This window comes from Larimichthys crocea, chromosome VI (genome assembly GCF_000972845.2).
Source record: "Larimichthys crocea isolate SSNF chromosome VI, L_crocea_2.0, whole genome shotgun sequence".
Taxonomy (NCBI): Eukaryota; Metazoa; Chordata; class Actinopteri; family Sciaenidae; genus Larimichthys; species Larimichthys crocea.
Window position 1 is genome coordinate 21,778,166 of NC_040016.1, and position 20,971 is coordinate 21,799,136.

Consider the following 20,971-nt stretch of genomic DNA (forward strand, 5'->3'; position numbering starts at 1 on the left):
AAGATAAAATAACGATTGTTGGTGTTGAGTGTTTCTGGGTTTGCATTGGTTGTGTAGGTGGAGTGTGGTGAGAAACAGCCCTGCTCGTTATTAAGTATAAAATCAGTGTAACCCACACAAAGCTGTGTCAGATTAGATTAGATATACTTTATTCATCCCACCAAGGGGAAATTTACTTGTTACAGCAGCAGAGGAAAGTGTAGCATACACTACAGAATTAGAAAAAAGTAGAAAAGGCAAAATACACAGTAAACAGACAGAAATTAAACAGACAGAAATATCTATAACCTACAATAAACACGAAAAACAATCAACCTTCAAAACAGACAAGTACTGGGGATAAAAGTGGCACGATATATAAAAAGAGTATTGTAATGTAAAGTGACCATAGTGTAAGAAATATTGCAAAGAATATGACCATGATACAAATAATAATATTGTTGCAAGAGAAGTGACCATAATATAAATAATATTACAAAAGAAAGTGACCATGATATAAATAACCTACTAGAAAATTCCCGCAGAGAGTGACGAGTGGGCTGTTGCCGGGGGTCTTAGCATGTTAGCAATTAACATGTATTTAATTCTTAGTTCTTCTTAGTGGCTAATGCTAATTAGCATTGCCCGCTAATGTTAGCAATTAGCATGTCTTTACAGCTAACGCGCCAGCTGCTCTGCTGTCTCTGTCATTTTAGACAGACGAGTTCAAATTAAGTGCCAATAACTGCAAAAATGGCCGCCGCTGGGCTTCTGCCTGCCGGCCCTAATCAGCAGAGCAGTTACTGCACCTGTTAGAATGTCAGTTGGAAATGCTGACAGAGAGAGAGAGAAGATGCTGAGACCACCCCTCGAACAGGAAGGATTTCTGGCCAAACCGTATTTCCAATCATTGAACCGAAATCACTGGGAGCATCCTGAGCCCTTCCTGAACGTCTACATAGTTATTTTGTGTTGATAAAGTGAAGAAATGTGACCTTTAGAGCGATTCAAAGAAGCGTTACTTCTGCTTTCCTCCAGAAATGTTCCTGCCTTTTTAACATGGCAGTCTATGGGGCTGTGGATGGGTGTTGGTGGCGCATCTTTGTGTGTTACGCCAAAACTATAAGGCTGACAGCTTTAGCAGACGAATGTGAGTGAGAAGACAAATTTTCCTACATTTCTATGTATAAATCATGTCTGTAGTGGGGCATTTGAGGCCACGGTAGTCGGATACGTTTTATTTTTTCACTGATTTTTCTCTCGGCTCCTCACTCTAGCTGATGATGTCATCCACTCAGGCTCAAACATTCCGCGCAATACACACCCATTATAAACCCAGAAATTTGAGTAAAAACCTGCTCAACTTTGAGCCTTGATAGTTTAAAAACGGTAAAAGCTGTCGATGAGTGAAGAAGTCTCTCAGTGAAAGTATGCCAGAGCAGTTCATTGTTGAAAATGTCTTTTTTTTGGGGGGGTAATAGCACTGGATTCGGGTTGAAAACGCACGTTTTGATATATAATTTGTTGGGGTCCTCTCACCGTTGTGGGCTGCATTAATTTTCGAAAAAAGGGCGGAAGATGAATAATAAGTAGGAAGAAACCCAATAGTTGACTCGTGTCGTGGGCACTCTTCACTAATTATTGTAAGTGTAGTGAGCATAATATAAATAATATTACAAAAGAAAGTGAGCATGATACAAACAATAATATTATTGCAAGAGTAGTGAGCATAATATAAATAATATTACAAAACAAAGTGAGCATGATATAACTCATAACTGCAAAGGTATAAAGGAGATAAAACAGAAAAACAGGAGACATGATGGTGAACTCAGATACAACAGCAGCGCAGCAGCGGCCTCATGGAGACAGTTGCCACGGAGACCGGCGCACGTCATCCCCCGTAGCGGTTGCCATGGCCCTCATGACGTCAAAGCCCCTCGCAAGATGCTCAGGAAACCCCCTGGCGCGGTCACCATGGATACTGGCGGGGGGAGGGGTGGGGTTTTAGAGGAAGCGGAAGTGTCAGAGCAGGCGGAAGTGGTACTGCCCTGAACACCGTGACCAGCGAGCGGAGGACGGCTTGATAAACTCCCCATCGACCAGAGACTAAACCCGGGACTCCTTAGCACGCTCCGAATGTGAGTTCACCTGCATATCACTCGATTAACTGCGGGGTAACGCGGGTCTGTCAGCGGTGGCACCGTTCGCTGCCTCTGCGGCGGCGGAAGGTTCCCATTGTGGCGAAGGGGGCTGTGCGGATTCTAGGCCGAGACTTGTGTGTGGTGGGGGGGGGGGCAAACCGGGGAAGAAATACCCCGTAAAACACCTGCCGCGGTGTTCCCGCGCTGTATAACACGCTATTTATCGTGTTTTCAAACGAAGGCCGCGGACTCCTCCGGTCCGCTTTGCCATGCGTGGTGGTGGTGGCGGCGGTGACCGTGTAGCGGAGGAGGAGGAGGGGGGAGAACCAGCACCCGAGTCTGGCCATTTTGACAGCTTAGTGCGCTGGGCCGCCGCTGACAGACATTTTAGCTTAACACAGGAGAACGTATAACGGCACCATCCCACTATATATACATAAATACATATCATATATATCCTCATGTATTCAAACAACGGCAGAATTAACGTCTTTTTTTTTTCTTTTTCTTTTTTTTAGCTCGGAGGCGTCACGGCCGTTACCGTTAGTGAGGCGTTAGTTAGTCCCCTCCCCCCCGCTCCCTTTCCCTTTTTAAAATACTTTAAAAATCTTTATTTCGATGTCATTTAACTAACATTGGAGGGAGTTATTGTGAAAAATGGGAACATAACGCCCTGTTATTTAGGTCCTGACGGTAGCATGAAGCGTTATAAACCCCGCGGCCGTTTGTTAGCCCGTGTGACGTAGCCTAGCCTAGCGTGCTAACTAGCCTAGCACGCTAGGCTAGTTAGCACGCTAGGCTAGGCGGTAATCTAGCTCCATCTTAAAAAATTCCGCAGGGGAATGCGACAAGGAGGGCGTAGCTGTTCAGCAGGCCGACCACACGTCGAACACTCGTTTCTCTAACCTGTAGACACCTTGTTTATTTTGTTTTTCTTGGGGTTTTTCTTTTTTTTTTTCAAGCCGTCTGTGTCAGCTGAAACTGGGGCGCGTCTCGTCGCCTCGTTCCCCATTTTCCTCGGTGCGCATTATAATGTAGCATAGTTAGCTCCACGGGTCGGACGTGTTGGTAGCGTGCCAGGTTGATTGTAGTTGACAAGCAAAGGGAGGTAGGGAGGAGGAGGAGGCCGAGCTGAGATCAGTTTAAACCTTTTTAACGCTTCATTAATGCGCACGTAGCGCGTGATTTTTGTTTTATTTTTTAAAAACCCCGGTGTTAAATGCTAACCACCGATTAGCCTCGAAGGCACAGCGCGGTTTGTCCGCGTTGGATGCCACATGCTGCCCAGCTTTTTCTTTTGTACATATTTTAATGCTTGTGCCCCATCAAATCCACATTGTTACAATTAAATGCATCATGTTAAGGCACGACAGTAAAAATATGAGGGGGTAAAAAAGGAATTTATTCAGTTTTAATGGAAACATAACATCATATGAACCTGAGACCAATTAGATATACTTTTATTCATCCCACCACAGGGAAATGTACTTGTTACAGCAGCAGAGGAAAGTGTAGAATTAGAAAAGAGTAAAAAAGAAAAACAAATATCTATAACCTTCAATAAACACAAAAAAACAATCAACCTTCAAAACAGACAAGTACTGAGGATAAAAGTGGCATGATATATAGAGTATTGTAATGTAAAGTGACCATAGTGTAAGAAATATTGCAAAGAAAGTGACCATGATACAAATATTATTATTGCAAGAGTAGTGACAGGTGTGCAGTTTATTTTATAAGCATGCTCCCTTTCTTATAATCATACTTTTGTAATGGTTTATTCATAAGCAAGGTGTTTCCATACAAATTAAAACACCATCTTGCCTATGGTTGTATCATTATCGTGTAAAGAGTCCAGTATAGTCACCTTTTATAAGCATGCATTTGTTAGATTTTGGTAACACACCTTACAGTGTCCTAAAATAAAAATGGCACTGACGGGTAAAAGCCAACATAATTGACGTATCTTGATTGATTGATTAGTAGTTTGGTCTATAAAATGGTGATAAATGCCCTTGGCTATTTCCTCGAACCCGAGATAGACGGACTCAAATATTAAGATCTTTAGTACATGATCGTATAGAAGACAGAAAGCGACTCAAATGGTTTGCTTATTAATGATTAAGGTCTGTGTTGCATTAAAAGGCCAGTAATGCTGTGCAGTATAATTTAAAATGTTCATTTAGGTTTGTGAAATTCATAAAGCAAACACCTTCTCACCATGATCATTCTAAGTTATTACAGTCATATGCATGATTATCAAACTGACCACAGTGGCGTTGGGAAATACAAAACAATCGGATTTCCTTTGTGTCAACACAGTTCAGAGGGACCTCCGGTCTCTTCTGTGATTGTTAGTTTGTTTGATAATGGAGGAAATAAGTGTCTAGATTTATAATGATCTCATACACTAATGGTCTCACCAATTTGTTTAGGTTTTTCCTAAACGAATGGAACTGCACTCAATATCAGCAGCAGTTAATTGATTTTACGAGTCGCCCTTTGAAATGTGGCTTTGGTGCGCTCCCAGCTGAGAGGCTAATAATTACTCTGCAGATCACAGCAAGAGCGTAAGAGGATCAAACTTTGACTGACAGGTTTTGAATATGTCCGATAGCATCTTTTCACCACCGTGGCATTCTCATTATTCTAATACACACCAGTTATGTTAAAGTCCTGATGGAAGTCTGTGGTCTTGAAAACATTGCTAACATTGGAGCACACTGGATGTCATTTTTTAAATGTCCTGTGTGTGACATTTAAGGGTATCTATTGACAGAAATGGGATATAATATTCATAACTATATCTCCAGAGGGAGTGGGTCCTTTTCCACCCTGGCTCTACAGAAGACCTGTTACATTTAAGTTTTACGGCCACTGTAGTTTCTTTTTCTTCACGTTTGAACCCAGAAGGAGAGGTGAAGGGTTTTCAGTCGGTTGCAATCTAAATCTTCACCACTAGATGCCGGTTAATTCTACACACTGGACCTTTAACTGTCACCGTAGAAGAAACTTTAATTCTCTATCGATGGGCTAATGTCAGTTAAGTCAAAATCTCTTGTGTAGAATCCAGATTGGGCAAAGTTATGAACAATATGATATCATACAAATATAACCACAATATTAATTACTACGACTCAGTATTGTTTTGGCTAATTGATAAAATAACCCGACACAAATGTCTGTTTTTGGCTCATTGACCAGATTAAGTACTTGACGCAACACAATATTTTATTATAGAGATAAAATTCATACAAAAATCTGATACTTAACGTCACAATGGGTAACTGAACACTGAATGTGGAGGGCTTTGAGGAGCTGGTGGTAAATTTCATGATGTACGTTTGAGACACGTAATATAAGCACAGTTTTCCAAAACTGAGAAAATTCAGGAATGATGGTTGATTTAAAAATATGGCTATTTTTATTCTATCACGCTTCAACAAACTGGAATAAAATCCCAGCTGTAAATCTGCACTGTCCATGCGAGAAGAGCTCTGGTGGAGGACTTCTATTCTTCCAATGTTCCCCCCCCTGCTGCTCATGAATGCGGCCACAACCGCCCCGGTCCTCCATATTCAGACACGAACAGTGGGAGTGCTTCGTTCTTTGTGCACACACTTATCTGTGTTACCTTTCCCAGATTCATGGCCACTAGAGATGAAAGAGCAAAGATGGCGCGTTGCTCCTTTTCATGCTTTGAAGCTCTATATCACCACTGCTCTGTTGATTCGTCATTGGCAGAAACACTCGGTCTACCTATGACGTTTAAATCTCGTTTAATCGCCGCATTACTAGAGCTGGAGAACCCGAATCGAGCTGTGTTTGGGAGTGCATTGGCTTAACTTAGCATGCTGTGTAGCCGGTGACTAGAACAGTGGTCTAAACCACTCTGTCAATGAGGGATGGTGTGAAGGGGTTCCTAAACAGGAACTTCATTTCCTCTACACGACCTTTCAGCTCCGTGTTAGGGTGTAACCTGAACATGTAGTCCATGTCGTAGCGTTGTGGTAAACACTAAACTGCCCCTGTGTTTCTGACAAGAGGCAACTGAAAGTGCCACACCCAGGCAGCAGTAAAAACAAAGGAAAATATATTTTTAAGACAAGACGATGGTCACAAACTAATGCACGTTGGTTATAATTTAACGACCCACCCATCCGTAGTTTTGATGGGTGTTTTGACCAGTTGCTCCACAGCAGATTGGGCCTAAAGAAGAGAGAGCTTCTTTTAAGCTTCGTCTTCTTGATAAACACTGAAGGAACGATCTTTGAACTCATTCCCGACCGCTTGTCAAAGCTCTGCACAGCAGCATGAAGCCTTGTGGTGGTACGTCACGCTGTGTAGATGCTGCTCGCGGAGACGTGAACGCGAATGCAATAAAACAAAAAATTTCCAAGCGGAAAATCTGCTGCGGCCTCTTTTTTTTAAAAGAACCGTGATTTAGGAGATTTATTTTCCAGCGAAGGAATGATTGAAACAAAAAGCCAAATCCACACAGGAATGGCTTAAAACAAATATTAATGTCCTGGAGGGTTTCGGTCATACCTCAGTCCAATCAAGACTTTGTAGCTGGACTTAAATGTGCCGTACACGGTCTCTGTGGGACAACAGAGCTCGAGCACAGAACAATGAGGGGGGGAAAACAGCTGATTTGACATTTGCAGATCTGAAAAGTGCCAAAGGTGTTTCTACTAAATGTTGACTCAAAGGAGTCGAACGCTCAAAAATGACTCAACAAAGCCTAAAAACATTCGCTGACGTTGATTTCTGGATACCTCCTTCGGCATTGTTCATCTCGAAGAGGTGGATTAAAAAGAAACCTGACCGCAGGTGGTTCATCCTCTGTAACGTAGCACTGTATTAGATCAGAGTTTGGTGTCTGTGGCAACATGAAATAACTCTGCTCAGACTGGAGACATCTTCGTTGAAACAATCTAATATCGGTCGCTCTAATCGCCTGGAGAAAAATCAAAATACTTGAACAGTTTTGCAGAAATATACTGAATGACACCAAGCGATACTTGGTATTCATCTTAGCTCATACCTCTTCTGCCCCCCATAGATAAACCCCATCCACACCTCCTTCCTCTGGTAAATCACAGGTCAGGGGCAATGAACACAACAGGGTGTGTTTCTTTTTTATTACCCTCTGGTGGAAGCGTGATGACTAAGATCAGCATCTAAACTTGGAAGTCCTCACACTTGATGTGAGGGTGGAGCTGGATTCTGGTGTGGCTGGTGATGGACGTAGACACGTAGAGTCAGACTTTTCTCCTGCAGTCTTTCCTCTAACAGAAACTGCATTAGCATTTCCTAACACGCGTTCTTTAGCTATGATATTTAGATATGCAAATGTAGACGTTCAAGTCGTCTGTGGAGAGTCCGTAGTGTGATCTGTATAAAGGAGATGGAGGCGAGGCGGTGGCCTACTTAGACCTACAGATTCATCTGGAGAGTAGAAAGCCCTCGGGGATGGAGTAACTGGGAGCAGCCACTTTTCTGGAATTGAATTTTGACTTCATATGAAGCTCTGTTAAGTCTCTACTGGTCACTTTTTTCGTATGAGATATTATCCAGCCGCTGACGGTTTATTAAGTAGCGTTCGAGCATCTTTATCCACGTTTCGGTTTGTAAAAGGTGACGCGAGCCCGGCGCTCTCGCCATCCCGCTGTAGTGGGTTTTGTCTGTTTCTCCTTCGCCGTGCTCTGCTTTTATCACAGGCCCTCAGATCTTGCACACCCGACTCCTCACACTTGTCTTTCTGTCGTTCTCAGTGTCTCGCTGCTCTTTCTCTGTCCGTCCCCCCCCCTCTTTTTTTTTTTTTTTTTGCTTGTTCCAGCTGGTAAATCGAGCCTCTGCGCTTGAAATCCAAACACTAACTCTGTCTTTCTGTCTCTTGTTCTTCTCTCCTGCAGCCTAAAAATGGATAAGAACGACCTGGTGCAGAAAGCCAAGCTGGCAGAGCAGGCCGAGCGCTACGACGACATGGCGGCTGCCATGAAGGCCGTGACGGAGCAGGGCCAGGAGCTGAGCAACGAGGAGCGCAACCTGCTCTCTGTCGCCTACAAGAACGTGGTATGGCATCCAGCTACTGGCTTTTGTTTGTTTGTAAATGCTCGGAAGACTCGGGTGAAGAATAAAAATGCCGAAATAAGAAGAATCTGATGTAAATAAAGAGTACATGTGTGCGTTTGTATTGTGGTTAATGCTGCTGCGAAGTCCACGGAGATGAAGCAACGACAAAGAGACGCAGATTCGGTCTAGGCAGCACAAATTGAGGCGCCGATGACTCTGCATCCATGTGAGGTTTCAACTAGAGTGAAGAACTGTCATTATTCTGAGACGTATGACACTTTGTATGAAAGGTCTAGAGCAAGTCAAGAGACACTGAAGGTCCGGGTAAGTTTGGAAATCAGTCTCTCTGAGCTACCGAGCTTAGTCGCTGCTAGTTGTCACGATAAGAAACTGACCAGAGGCCAAAAAACAAAGCGTTATTAAACCGATACTGTGATCCATTTCTCAGCTCCACGATGTGCATTAACACAGTTCTGCGCCCTGAAACGTTTCACCGTGATATGTCGTCACGCGTACGTCGCATTTTAAAATAACGTTTTAACACCTACAGCAGTTTGGAACGTCTGCCTCAGAAGTTAGTGCCTCTGTTCTTTCTCGAACAACTGCCACATTTTTCTATGGAAACATTTCCTGTGGTGGTTTGGAGCAACCGCACATGAAGGCACAGCCTGCAGAGTTCGACTGTATGTTACGTTTCCTTTTTATTGGCTCATCACTCGACAGAGTGACAGTTCTCAAAGCGTGGTTGTACTCTTTAGTACGTGCTGTTACGAGAGAACAATCTTTCGGCTGATTATTTGTAGACTTTACAGTGAGTTAAACTCTTTGCATTTATGGTGCGTAGTGTCACTCACTGAGCTGTTTTTGTGATGATTTTATAGTCGGACTGTAAAAGCACAAATTATGTAAGAGCAGCCTGAGGTTTCCTAGCACTGTATCTATTTATCCTCGAGGTTTGACTTGAGTTTTATTCCAGCGTTGTGTAGCACTCGCTTAAAACTTCAATGCAACCCAACCTGGAGGATGATGTAAGTCACATAGGGAATAGCATAAATCACATGATAAGGAGGCAGGCTGTTATGCACTGTAAGGCCGGGATGGACAAAATGAGCTTTGTGTTCAGTTGAAGCTCGTCGTCTTGATGTATCGCCGCGAGCAACGATTCCGGGTTCAAACGTACCGAGCAACCACAAGCAGCAGCAGCAGGCCTCAAACTCACTCCAGCTTCAGTTATTTTAACCTTTTAAAGAAGACCGACCACGTTCTATTCATTTGACTGTAATGTATGCAGAGTGAGCATGTCTAAATATACCAGATAGTTGATTCATTGATGAAGTCTCTTATTTTATATTCGCCACGATTCATCCAAAAACTGCAGCACTACTTTACAGTAGACTTTATAAACCAAAATGTGATAAATTAGTTAAATTAAATAAGGCCACGCCCACATGTGCTATTAAATGCACACTCAGTATTCCGCCATTTGTCCGCCCCTTTATTGAATGTCACGAAAGGTGACGGGAAACGGGACGACGTGCAGGATGTCTCCACTGAGACAGTTTGAGTTGTGATCACATACGTGATCGATCTTGTTGACTCGGTTTAGTGAGAGTCATGTTTCTGTGCTCTTGTGGCGCCGTCTACTGGTGAAGCTTTGTCACACCAATTTCCAAACAAAGAAGATATCTGCGAAGGTTTGTGATAATTAAACGATCAAAAGGTAATCGTCAAAGTGAGTCTAAGCCACGCTGTTCGATTCAGGCCAATTAGGGTCATATCTCTTGTGACACATCAGTTCCATGTCTCAAAGTAGTTATACTAAATATAATTTATACATATGTTTGTCTGGTCATGTATGTATGATGTTTTCTTTTAATGTCAGTTATTTTTTTTGATGTCCTTTCAGGTTGGGGCTCGTCGTTCATCCTGGCGCGTCATCTCCAGCATTGAGCAGAAGACGGATGGGAGCGAGAAGAAACAGCAGATGGCACGCGAATACCGTATGAAGATCGAGGCTGAACTCCAAGAAATCTGCCAGGACGTGCTGGTACGGAGATGGTTGGGAAAGGGCAGGCAGTGGGTGAGGGGGCGTGAAGATGGATAGAGATGAAGAGAGAGAGGACAAGATGGGTGGTGATGATGATGGACTGGGAGTATAGGGAGCAAGAGGGAAAGATGGTGGAAGTAAGCAGACTGGAGTTGATCCCTTTGGCTGAGCAAAGAAAAACCATCACATGGTGTTACTCGTGCAGACACCAATAATGTTGCTAGCAGCAGCACTGGCAGCTGTTCGCAGTTGTCAAACAAAGCTTTAATTTTCTTCAGTTTGGGCGTCTTCGCTTCAGTTTTTTTGTGTTTACTTGCTGCGGAGGGGAAGAGGCAACACGAGTCATGTGAAGTCGCCTATAGTTTGCGCGCAGAGGGCGAGGTGGACTGCCTGTATCATGGGGTGTAAATGGCCTCTGCCAGCTGAAGCCGGAGCAGGCTGGTGCTGTATTTAAAGGGGCTGCATCGGTGTGGGCGTGTAGCTGCAGATACGGGAAGAGAGGATAAAATGTGATCCAGGAAGTTCACTTTGAATAACACATCCATGAGAGTGAATCTTATCAGATCACAAACCGCCGTCCATTGGTTTATAACAGCACGTGATGTGATTTTACGGCTTTGGGAAGTTACCGTGGCAACAATCATCTTACTTTTCAGTTGTGATATGAGCAGAATTACACCTGAGAAGTCATTTACTACCTGGAATGTGGCAATTTTTGTCTGAAATAAGTATGCTCCAACCAAAGTGCTCATCAGATGATCACTTTAGTCTTTGTGTCTACTTTGGGGACCAATGGCAAAAAAACAAAAGCCTTAATCCCGAGGTCACCGGGGTGCCCCATGTTTTTCACAACACAGTGCTGTTTTCTGTCCGATATCCGCCATGAGTTCCATATTCTTTTAGTCTGTCACAACAGAACTTTGTTAACCAGTGCAGTTTCTTTACAAACACAAATGTGAGTTGTTTGTTGGGTTGTATCAGTCACAGAAACATGAATTCAATACATTCAAATACAAACTAATCGCTCAAACCACTCAAACCACCAAGTGCGACCACACATCTCTTGTAGAGTCAACGCTTGTGCGTCCTGATGCTACCCCAACAAGGACGTAACAAGACGTCCTTCTAGCCCAAAAGACGTGTCTAGCTGACATGATCACCTTAGAGACGCATGATAGACACAACTGAGAGCTGCGACGTGTCTCAGAAGTGGGAAAGAGGGAAAACTTACAGTTGAGAAGCAGCGACAAGATAAATTAGAGCGTTTTGTCACCAAAAACAGCTGTAGGTTCAATCTCAGTGTTTGCGACATTCACTCAGCTGCTCAGATTTAGAGTTGCTGCTGTCAGAAAGTGTTGCAGAGATTATATCTGCTGTAGTTTTTCCAGTAGTATCGCCATTTTGACACGATTGAACAACCTTTGCAATGCCAGGTCCTGCTTAGGTTAGAAGAGAAATTGCTCAAGGTCAAAGCAGACTCAGATTTTCAGTGTCTGAGCAGACTTCTAATAATATCTTCAAGGTCAAACTGCAAGCCTCTGCAGTGATGTGATGCTGTAGGAATGAAGGGAGGGAAGGACGGGTGGAGACGTGCCGTCCTTAAAGCAGCAGGAAGCTTTGAAAGAGAAAGGACAAAAACATGTCAGTAACAGTAACTAACCAAGAAGATATTAACTTATTGATTGGACTGAGGTAGGTAGAAGGCAGTCTTATTTTATAGTGCTCGTCGTAGTAAATAAATGACCTGCTATGGAGGCTGGATGTGTCGACTACAAACAACCCGGACGGGTACAACACAGCGCCCCACCACCACCACCAACTGGTGCCAACTTTCGGATGGCAACAAGAAACGAGAGCGATGCCTCTGCTTGTCGTCTTTTGGTTAATCACACTGCAGTGGCTAACACGCCCACCAACAGAGCAGACCTCTGACAGCCTGCCGTGTCATGCTGAGTGGGCTCCGTAACACTTGAAGGAGTAGAGATGATAAAATTCTGGATCAGTCTGCCAAAATGGATCGTCGTCGTCTTCAAGCAGGAAACCCCCAGAGGAACACGAGTACGCCGTTTAAATGAGACTAATCTGCTGCTGTTTGTCAGCCAAACTCTAAGAGTTAATTTACAACTGATGACTTGGTAGTTAATCTTAATCCGGTGATTTCAGCCTGGTTTAGCGTCTACATGACGTCTCCAGGCCCAGTTACTGCAGTCAGTAAACTGAACCGAAGCTGGTCTCGGGTTTTCAACTCGATCCTCCTTGTAAATGAAATGTTCAGTCCATAATTGCCGTTTTCCATTTATTATTTATGAGTTTGAAGTTGCTTTTGTTCTGTTGCTCAGCCAGAGCTGTTGCCAATTTAGTCTGCAAATCTTCTGCTGTGACTTTGCTCCATCCTGAGCTGCCTCGAGATATTTATGGCTGACGAACAGTAACGATAACCTCTATAAACAGCAGAGTTTTTTTGTCTGTGCACTGATCCTCCCACACACATACTGGGAGAGCCTCGCACAGGAGGAAGATGCTCAGCCCAACTGCAACACTCGACGCTAACTTTCAAAAAGAGGTTGTCTGGCTTAGCGATGAGGAAAGACTTTGAATCTTCAGTGTTATCGGTTACCTTGTCCATCTTCAGTTCTTGATGTCAGTCGAACATTTCACCCCCTGACTCAAAAATAAGTAAAGTAATTGTACATTTCACTCAACTCGCTGGTGTTTTGTTGAGTGTTAGAAGAAACCGTGGATGTAGGCGACTCACTGAGATCACAAAACCATGATGTTTTTAAGCTGCATCTGTATTATAGTGTTCACTAGCTAGTCTCTACGTTTCACGTTTTTAAAAAGGGGTTGACCCAGAATCGGATGCCAGCTTCTCAAAATGGTTGCCGGTGGTAATCTGGCAACCCTTGAGCCCTGAGCACCCACAGAGTGACTCTCGATGAGGTGTGGTTATACATCAAAATAAGTTTTTAGAACGAAATCACGGCCACGCTGGATGGTGGAGACGGGTGTGTTTTTAAATACGGAGATGCGTTTTCAATCAGCCTCTCCTGGAATACATTCATGGTGTTGAGCTCATGTTGGACACATGAAATGGTTCAAACCCAGGCTCCTTCCTGACCTCCACACAGCTTGAATGGGCACGAATCCCAAATTGTTGTTTTCAGAAATGGTCGGACGTAGTCGAAGAGGTTTCCAGAGCATCTCAAGAAGCATTCCGGGAGCTTAAGTGTGTCGTTGGCGACCACCAAAAGAGACTCTGAAGCCCATCAGTACTACGTGAAGGGTTGTGGTCTAACATTGTCCACACCACAAAAAGAAGCGTCCTGAACAAAATGTGATGGTGTACTCCGTTCTACAAGAGTAATTGAGGTTTGGGTGTTTCCTCTTTAGTTGTCGTTGCTTGGCTGCCGCGGAATGAGGCGTATTAGTAAAACCATCTGTCACTAAGTTGTCAGCGCACTTTCTTTGTGTGCATAAATAAAGAATTTTCTGGCCTGACTTGTTTATGAACCCTTCTGGTCGCCTGTCTGTCTATTTCAGAACCTGCTTGGCGATTACCTCATTCCCATAGCAACTCAGGCGGAGAGCAGGGTGTTCTACCTCAAAATGAAAGGAGACTACTTCAGATACCTGTCAGAGGTGGCCTCTGGGGACTCAAAGAAGGGTGAGTGTTTAAAGATCCACTTTTTCTCTCATTTGTTCTTCAAAGTTTTTCAGGGGACAGAATCAAGTCGCTGGATAAATCAGTCAAGTTCAAGTTGAGCTTCAGTGCAGCAGCCCTGGACCTCAGCGGGATTCAGTCAATCAGTGTGATGTTCGTTAACCTGCTGATTTAAACGGAGGATTTCTTTACCCCACGTGGCACCGAACTAATCAGCGTGTGACCTCTTGCTCAAACACAGTCAGTTGCTGTTTGCTGTGTTGCTCAGAGTAAATATTCTTCTTTAATAAACAGAACTTTATCGCTCGCAGTAAAGACGCCATTTTATTGCTAAGAGCTGGGAAGCTCTCGGTTTAATTGGTGATCCATTGATGCTACTACAGCGTCTGCACCAACCGCCAACAGTGGTAGATGTTCAGATTCTCCAGAAACGCCACAGAAACATTTTTAATGACTAAACTAATAAGATATTTATTGCCAGATTGCTTTCAGGCACAAACGGAAATGAAAGACATTGATATTTTTCCTCTTGTGTCGTCCTCAGCATAGGGACTAATGGCAGCGAGGGGTTATAGGGTGCATCCGAGATGACGTTTGGTCACATATGAACCATCAGATAGAGATCACAGATGGATGACCCAATCGTTTCATCATTCTTTTGTCTTCTATCTATATCTAACAACAACGGGAGACGCTCATTCAGCCTGTTGCTAAGAGACGCTAACCTGTGGAGGTTATCAGTCACCTGACTCTGGTTGTCATGACAATAAGCGAAAGTAGCCATCGTATAGGAAGTTGTCACTGGATTGGTGGATCCTCGTTGGGTCGGTTCAGACTGAAATATCTCAAACATTGATTGGACTGTTGCGTCGTTTTTTTTTTTTCTTTTTAAATTTTCATTGTCCTCAGAGGATGAATCCTTCAAACTCTGTTGATCCCCTTTCTTTCAGGTCAAGCTTCAGGGTCAAATGTTTCTGCATCCGCAAGATGGAGTGGCACAGAATTCCCCCCCACAGGGTGAAATATAATAACTTTGGTGATTCTGCACCACTGGTCAGTAAACCAAATATTTTGGTTTACTGATGGCCTTCCCATCAGCCTCAGCTGTAGTCGATGGTGCACGTGGTTCAACGTTACACCAGCTTAAATATTGTAGCAGGTTTGACACCGCTCGGGAGTAGTTTCCCTCACACGTCAGTTCACAAACGCAAAAAGAGACACCACAGCAGTCCGCCGGTACGACTCCAGGCTAACAACACGGACTCATTGTCAAAATTCGTCGTCTCCTCCACTGACCAGCAACACTGAGAGCTCTCAGACACTAATACTTTGCTTTCCTGGAGGCGGACTTGCACTGGATAGGTTCTGTGGACGGTTGTGTCTGGACTGTTGGATGCTGGTGTTAACTGTGGGGGAAACATGAGTAGGCGGGTGGCGGTAAATCTGACAGCTGGTCGCTACAACATCAGTTGGTTGAAGTTGCCAATGTTCACATGTCGACATTCGGCTCCAAAATGTTGTCGGTGGCTGCTTTCAGATCACAGTGAACGGGGGCCTCTAGTGACGAAGGTCGTCTGTCTGTCAGTGACAGCAGAGTAAGAGTGTGCGGTGTGTTTGTGTTCTTTAGACACAGTGGAGAACTCTCAGCAGGCCTACCAGGACGCCTTCAACATCAGCAAGAAGGAGATGCAGCCAACACACCCCATCCGGCTGGGCCTGGCCCTGAACTTCTCCGTCTTCTACTACGAAATCCTCAACTCGCCCGAGCAGGCCTGCTCTCTGGCCAAGCAGGTGGGTTCATAACACTTTAACTCATCTAAGAGCACTGAATGTTGAATGTTTTACGGACAGTGAGCCAAGATCAGGAGGTCCGGTCGATCCTGGATACGATTGTCTGAAATCAAAGCGCCTTGGAGAAAAGGGTGTAGTTCAGACTGTGCGTCCAGTCAGGACGTCCAAACAGAACCGTAATTTACTAAACGAACATCATGCCGTGTGGAGGAAGACTTGAAACTAGAGACTGAGACCATAAACTGACGAGGAAACTGTTTACTGGGCTCATAAATGGGAGTGAAGACTCCAAGCCAAAGGAGCTGCCCCCTGCTGGCAGCTTTAAGACACTTCCACACTGTTCTCTGTAATGCTCTCCGTTTGTCCCTGCAGGCTTTCGATGAGGCGATCGCCGAGCTCGACACCTTGAACGAGGACTCGTACAAAGACAGCACGCTGATCATGCAGCTACTAAGGGACAACCTTACTGTGAGTATGACACCAAACAAATATTAAAAAATAACACGTGGAGCCAAAAACGCACCGTCGTACTTGACTGGGTCTTGTTGTCGTCATCAACAAACCCGTTTCTAGTCATATCAGTAACAAGAAAAAACTGCAGACTGTTTGATTTGAAGTTGTAGGAGAACGTTGGCGATATTCTATATTTTTATTACCGTCCAAACCCAGTAACGTCTCTCCATACTTCCTCATTTTCTACCGAACTTCCTGCCTGTGGCTCTGACCCGTCACTTCCTCCTGAAGATATAAATCATTAAAAGAAGAAACACCACTTCATGTCCGGTGACTCACCCGACCGAGACGTTTTATTGGTTCCTCCTTGGTGCAGGAATAGTAAATATGCATGACACATGCAACCGTCACTTTAAGACTTCAACGGTTTGATGCTAAATAAATTGTAAAGTCATTCAGAGCTGCGAGATTTCAACAAAAGCGTTTTATTCACATTTCCTGATGGAGGTAGGCCTGAATGCATAAGCACACGGTACAAACAACCAAAGGGGTCAGAAGAACGAAGGAAACGTTGAATCAGACAAAAAAGAAGCTTGTTAATCATGAAAGTAAAAGTTCCTGATGCAGTTAGTGTGTCTAACCTGGCAGGGTTTAATTGTTCTGCATTGAATCTAATATAAAATGTGCATTTACAGTCAGTTTATTAAATGATAGAAAAGGAAAACTGTAGTGAATGTTTGCTGCAGTGGGAGTGTGTGGGATTGAATCGATAATCTACTGAGTGTGTTCCCTGGAAACACTCGATGTGTTTTTAATTTAGTTTTTGGACAAACAGAATGAGACATCAGGGTTTACACACACACACACACACACAGACTACATTTGTTCGTAGCATCGAGTCTTTGTTGGTTTTTATCGAACAATAAACGATGTGAATGAAACGTGCAGCAGCGTCACTGTCCTGACTGTTTCCTCTCTCTCTGCAGCTGTGGACATCAGAAAACCAGGGAGACGAGGGCGAGACCGGCGACGGAGAGAACTAGAGCGCACTTCACTGTTAACCCATCCCCACTCTCTTCCTTCCTTCCTTCCTTCCTTCCTTCCTTTCTTCCTCCTTTTATCTCTCTTCCTCTTTCTTCTCCTCTTCTTCGTACACATAAAACAGCCCGTTCATTCCCTCGTCCCACTTTTTTCAAAGCCCAGCCTCCCAACTTCCCTTCTGTATAACCAACAGCATGAATAGTACCTGACCTTCACGAGCAGATACGATGAAAGAGAAAAGGAGAGGGAATTTAAAAAAAAAAGAAGTCCATCAGCCCAAACATCCCTCCGTCCCTCCTTCCACCCTCCCTCTTTATTATGGCACTCCGAGGCGGACCAGTAGAGTAAAAGCCACTGGCCGGTCAAGTCTTACAGCACGCAGGGAGGGTTTTTATCCAGAACCACAAATTCAGTTCACATTCCCGTTTTTTTTAGCCTTTTCATTTAATCTGTCTCCTCCATTCCTTCCGTTCTTCCCTCCCTCCTAACCTCCTCTGCCCTCCCCTCCCTCCGCTCTCTAGCGAGTTAATGCATTTATATATATATAGTTGTCCATCCCTTCTTCTTTTTTTTGGCTTTTCTTAGTGTACTGGCTGGTTTTATTCCACTCTAAACAAAACCGACAACAACAAACAAAGGTTATTAAACTGTCCGTTTATTTTCAACAAACACTGTGATGCTTAAGTTTTTCCTCCACCTCGCCGCCAGATTTGAGTTTGATGGCAAAAGAAAATAAAGAATCAGCTGGGAGGGTGTGTGTGTTTGAACAGCAGTACGATTCTGCTGAGGTTCATACAGAAGGGTGCTCCTACAAGGCTGTATTGTGACACTGACAAATCTAAAAAAAAACAAACCAAGCGTTTCACCTGCTGCGTGATCAAATCACATTTCTGTTTCACTCTCTAACCCCGAGTTTTATTTGATGCCATTCTCCAGATTAAAAAAAAAAGGAGCTGAAACTGATTTGAGAAATCATTAAAGACTAAAAAAAAAAACATTCCATCTTAATGTTTGATCCAAATAAAGTAAAAATAAAAACCCGCCTGCTTCCTTTGGATCCGCCTCCCGTCAAGGTGCTGTCGAACATCAGTCCAGTCCTCGTCCCTGAACTTTGGTTCATTTCTTTCTTGTTTTTGCGATTGCTCTTCGTCTTTAACAGAAATCAAACTCCGGTTTTTGAAAAAACTGTAAAATTGTAAAACGTTTTTAGAGCTTAACTGTAAATCTGTCTTTTGGAGAAAAAGAATCACAAAAAAACAAACGGTTTGTTGTTGATGTTAACACCCGCTTGCAATGGAAACCCTGAAGCCGTTACAGTCAGCTGCTGTTCAGAGCTTTTTCTTTTCTTTCCCTCCTTTTTGCCCCTTTTTACTGCTCGTACCGACAAGTCTACAAGTTTCCGGTCGCTGCTTGAATGGTCCGACGAGAACGTGTGCCGTCATCTTATCACCGTGTGAATCTACCGCGGATGGACACCCAACGCAACGTCCCGCTTCTGCATTGACCAAATCAAATTTTAAGGTTAAAACTGTCAAACTGGAGACGGAAAACAAAGGAAGCCGTGAAGCCGATCGGCCCGTTATCTACCTGTGGAAGAGTTCATAAACATATTTACGCGTCGGCCTTTTTTGATATTTCGACTGCGTTTAGAAAAAGAGAGAACACTCGACTGATTTCAGATCTGATTCTTTAATAATTCAAACGTTTGAAGTGGTAATCCTGCCTGTACTCACTCCTAAAATCTTAAAATCCCAAACCAAACTTTAAGAAATATCGTCCAACCAACCTGACAGACGAGAAATAGTTGAATGATAGTTTGTTCCTCCGCTCAGTGTCACAATAACCTTGGCATTAACCATCTCGACATTCCACTCTGTAGGTGTAGAAAAGTCATGTGTCTCAGTGTTTATTTGTTTTGTTTTTTTTCTTCTTTTTTTGCTGGGGACAAAATGTTTTCATGCACTGACGTTTAAAAGAAAAAAAAAAGGTAAAAGTAATTATTCCTCCCTGCCGCTCTTTTTTCTCGTTAGCTGAACAAAAAGGCAGTTACGCTTTCTAAAGGAAAAAATGATCCCATGCAGTAGTGAATGTGGCACCGAGCCTGTCTGTATATCTGGTATCTCAAATCATTTTTTGTTTTTACTGACCAGTATTCTGCTTAAAATAAAAAGGAAAAAAAAAAAAAAATAACCCAAAAAAAAAAACAAAAAAAAAAGTTTGCTTCTGTGACGGTTTTATTGCTTAGCGCGCACGTGGTTGTGAAAATTTAGACTTAGCTTAAGGACGCCGATTAAAAAATTACCAAAAAACACAAAAAAAACCCTTCGACACTTCCCCTCCCCCATCCTGGTTATTGACGTAATACTAGATTTGTGTATGTCTTTTAAAAAAAAAAAAAAAAAAATCCAACTAGTTTCACCTTACATGTTATAAACAGGACAAAATGTAAAAGACAATTTAAAGTGAAATAAAGGTTTTATCAGTTCCGAATCAGCCCTGTTCTGTTTATTATCACCTCTAGCCTCTTAATGTTTGATTTATTTATATTTATTCTGTTTGTTTTGTTTTTTATCTCATTGAGTTTCTTGGTTGAAGTTGCACAGCACGCAGGAAGTCAGAGAAAACTTCCAAAAAGTTTAAACGAAACATGTAACTTTGCTTGTAAACAGCGACATCTAGTGGTTAAAAAATTGGTACTGCGGTCCAAATTTAAAACACTGGAGTCGGTACTTGGGTTTATTTCATGAGTCAGCTTTTTCATCATGGTCACTGCGAAATAACGGCAATTAGTTTAATTTGATTAGTGTCCGATTTGTTTGAGAGAGGGACAGAAAGCAAACGTCCAGTGGAAGAAACATTGCGCAAAACAGTAATGAGGTAGTGGGTCGTGTTTTTGACAAATTTCGAGCTAAAAGTTGCCGTGACCTGGTCTGTCCTCTCTATGGACTCAACAAAACCGTCTCCGTCTGGAAGGAGCTCAAGTTGGTCCGTGTGTTTACTGAGGAACTCGATGACTTCGTATCTTCCCACAGCGGTGTTTTAGGTCAAGTGTTTGGAAACTAATCAAGGGGAAATAATCGATGAATTGGGTCGGTACCTTTAACATCTTCCCAAAAAAAATCCTCTCAGCATTCTGATTTCTGATACAGCCTAAATTATTTCAAATACAAAGTTCATGACTTCATTTTCATTGTTTTGATTCACTCGAATCTTTCAAATTTATCTCCAATATTTACGCAAATCTAACGTTACTCCGTTGATCCACTTTGTTTGCTTCCATGGCTGTTAATGTTTCATATCTGGTGGACACAGAAATGCAAATTTTGAACCGGATAACAGAAGGCTGCCGTGTTCTCCCTGATCGTGTCTGTTAACTGTTAAAATGCAAATCTGGCGACATGCAAATTTCTTTTCTTTTGAAGACCAAAGGGCAGAAAACACCTCCGATTGATCTGCAACAGGTTCAAACATTAAACGCTCGAATGAATCCTAGTTAATCAACTTTTAATTGCCCCATGCTCCTTTTTAATGTTTGAATTGGACCAGATCTGGGAAAAGTCACGTCCGAGCGCGCTGCCAACACAAACTTCACTTACCTTCTTTTGGTAGTTGCACTTACGAGGTTGTTTGCATGAGCAGCTGGGGACGTTGGATCAAATATTTCAAACCAAGTAGCGTGTGGTGCTGCAGCCTCACGGGGAACAAAGGTTGCTGGTTCGAACCTCGGCACGATGAAGACGCTACATCTGCATCACCGTACAGATTTTATACCGCTTC

At 43.3% G+C, this 20,971-nt stretch overlaps 1 protein-coding gene across 1 annotated transcript; it reads left to right on the forward strand.

The window, feature by feature from the left end:
* The first annotated feature begins 1,964 nt into the window (after positions 1–1,964).
* ywhaba (tyrosine 3-monooxygenase/tryptophan 5-monooxygenase activation protein, beta polypeptide a) lies at positions 1,965–19,684 on the forward strand. The gene is made up of 7 exons (XM_019275501.2): positions 1,965–2,120; positions 8,042–8,201; positions 10,108–10,248; positions 13,789–13,912; positions 15,537–15,700; positions 16,073–16,168; positions 17,140–19,684. The coding sequence occupies exons 2-7, from the start codon at positions 8,049–8,051 to the stop codon at positions 17,194–17,196; spliced, it is 735 nt and encodes a 244-aa protein (XP_019131046.1). The 5' UTR covers positions 1,965–2,120; positions 8,042–8,048; the 3' UTR covers positions 17,197–19,684.
* Positions 19,685–20,971: the final 1,287 nt, after the last annotated feature.

What these genes read in the sequence shown, in the direction of transcription:
- ywhaba (XM_019275501.2), top strand. Translation starts at nt 8,049, where the DNA reads ATGGATAAGAACGACCTGGTGCAGAAAGCCAAGCTGGCAGAGCAGGCC. An exon ending in CTGTCGCCTACAAGAACGTG is followed by an intron (nt 8,202 to 10,107) that starts GTATGGCATCCA and finishes ATGTCCTTTCAG; the next exon opens with GTTGGGGCTCGTCGTTCATC. An exon ending in TACTAAGGGACAACCTTACT is followed by an intron (nt 16,169 to 17,139) that starts GTGAGTATGACA and finishes CTCTCTCTGCAG; the next exon opens with CTGTGGACATCAGAAAACCA.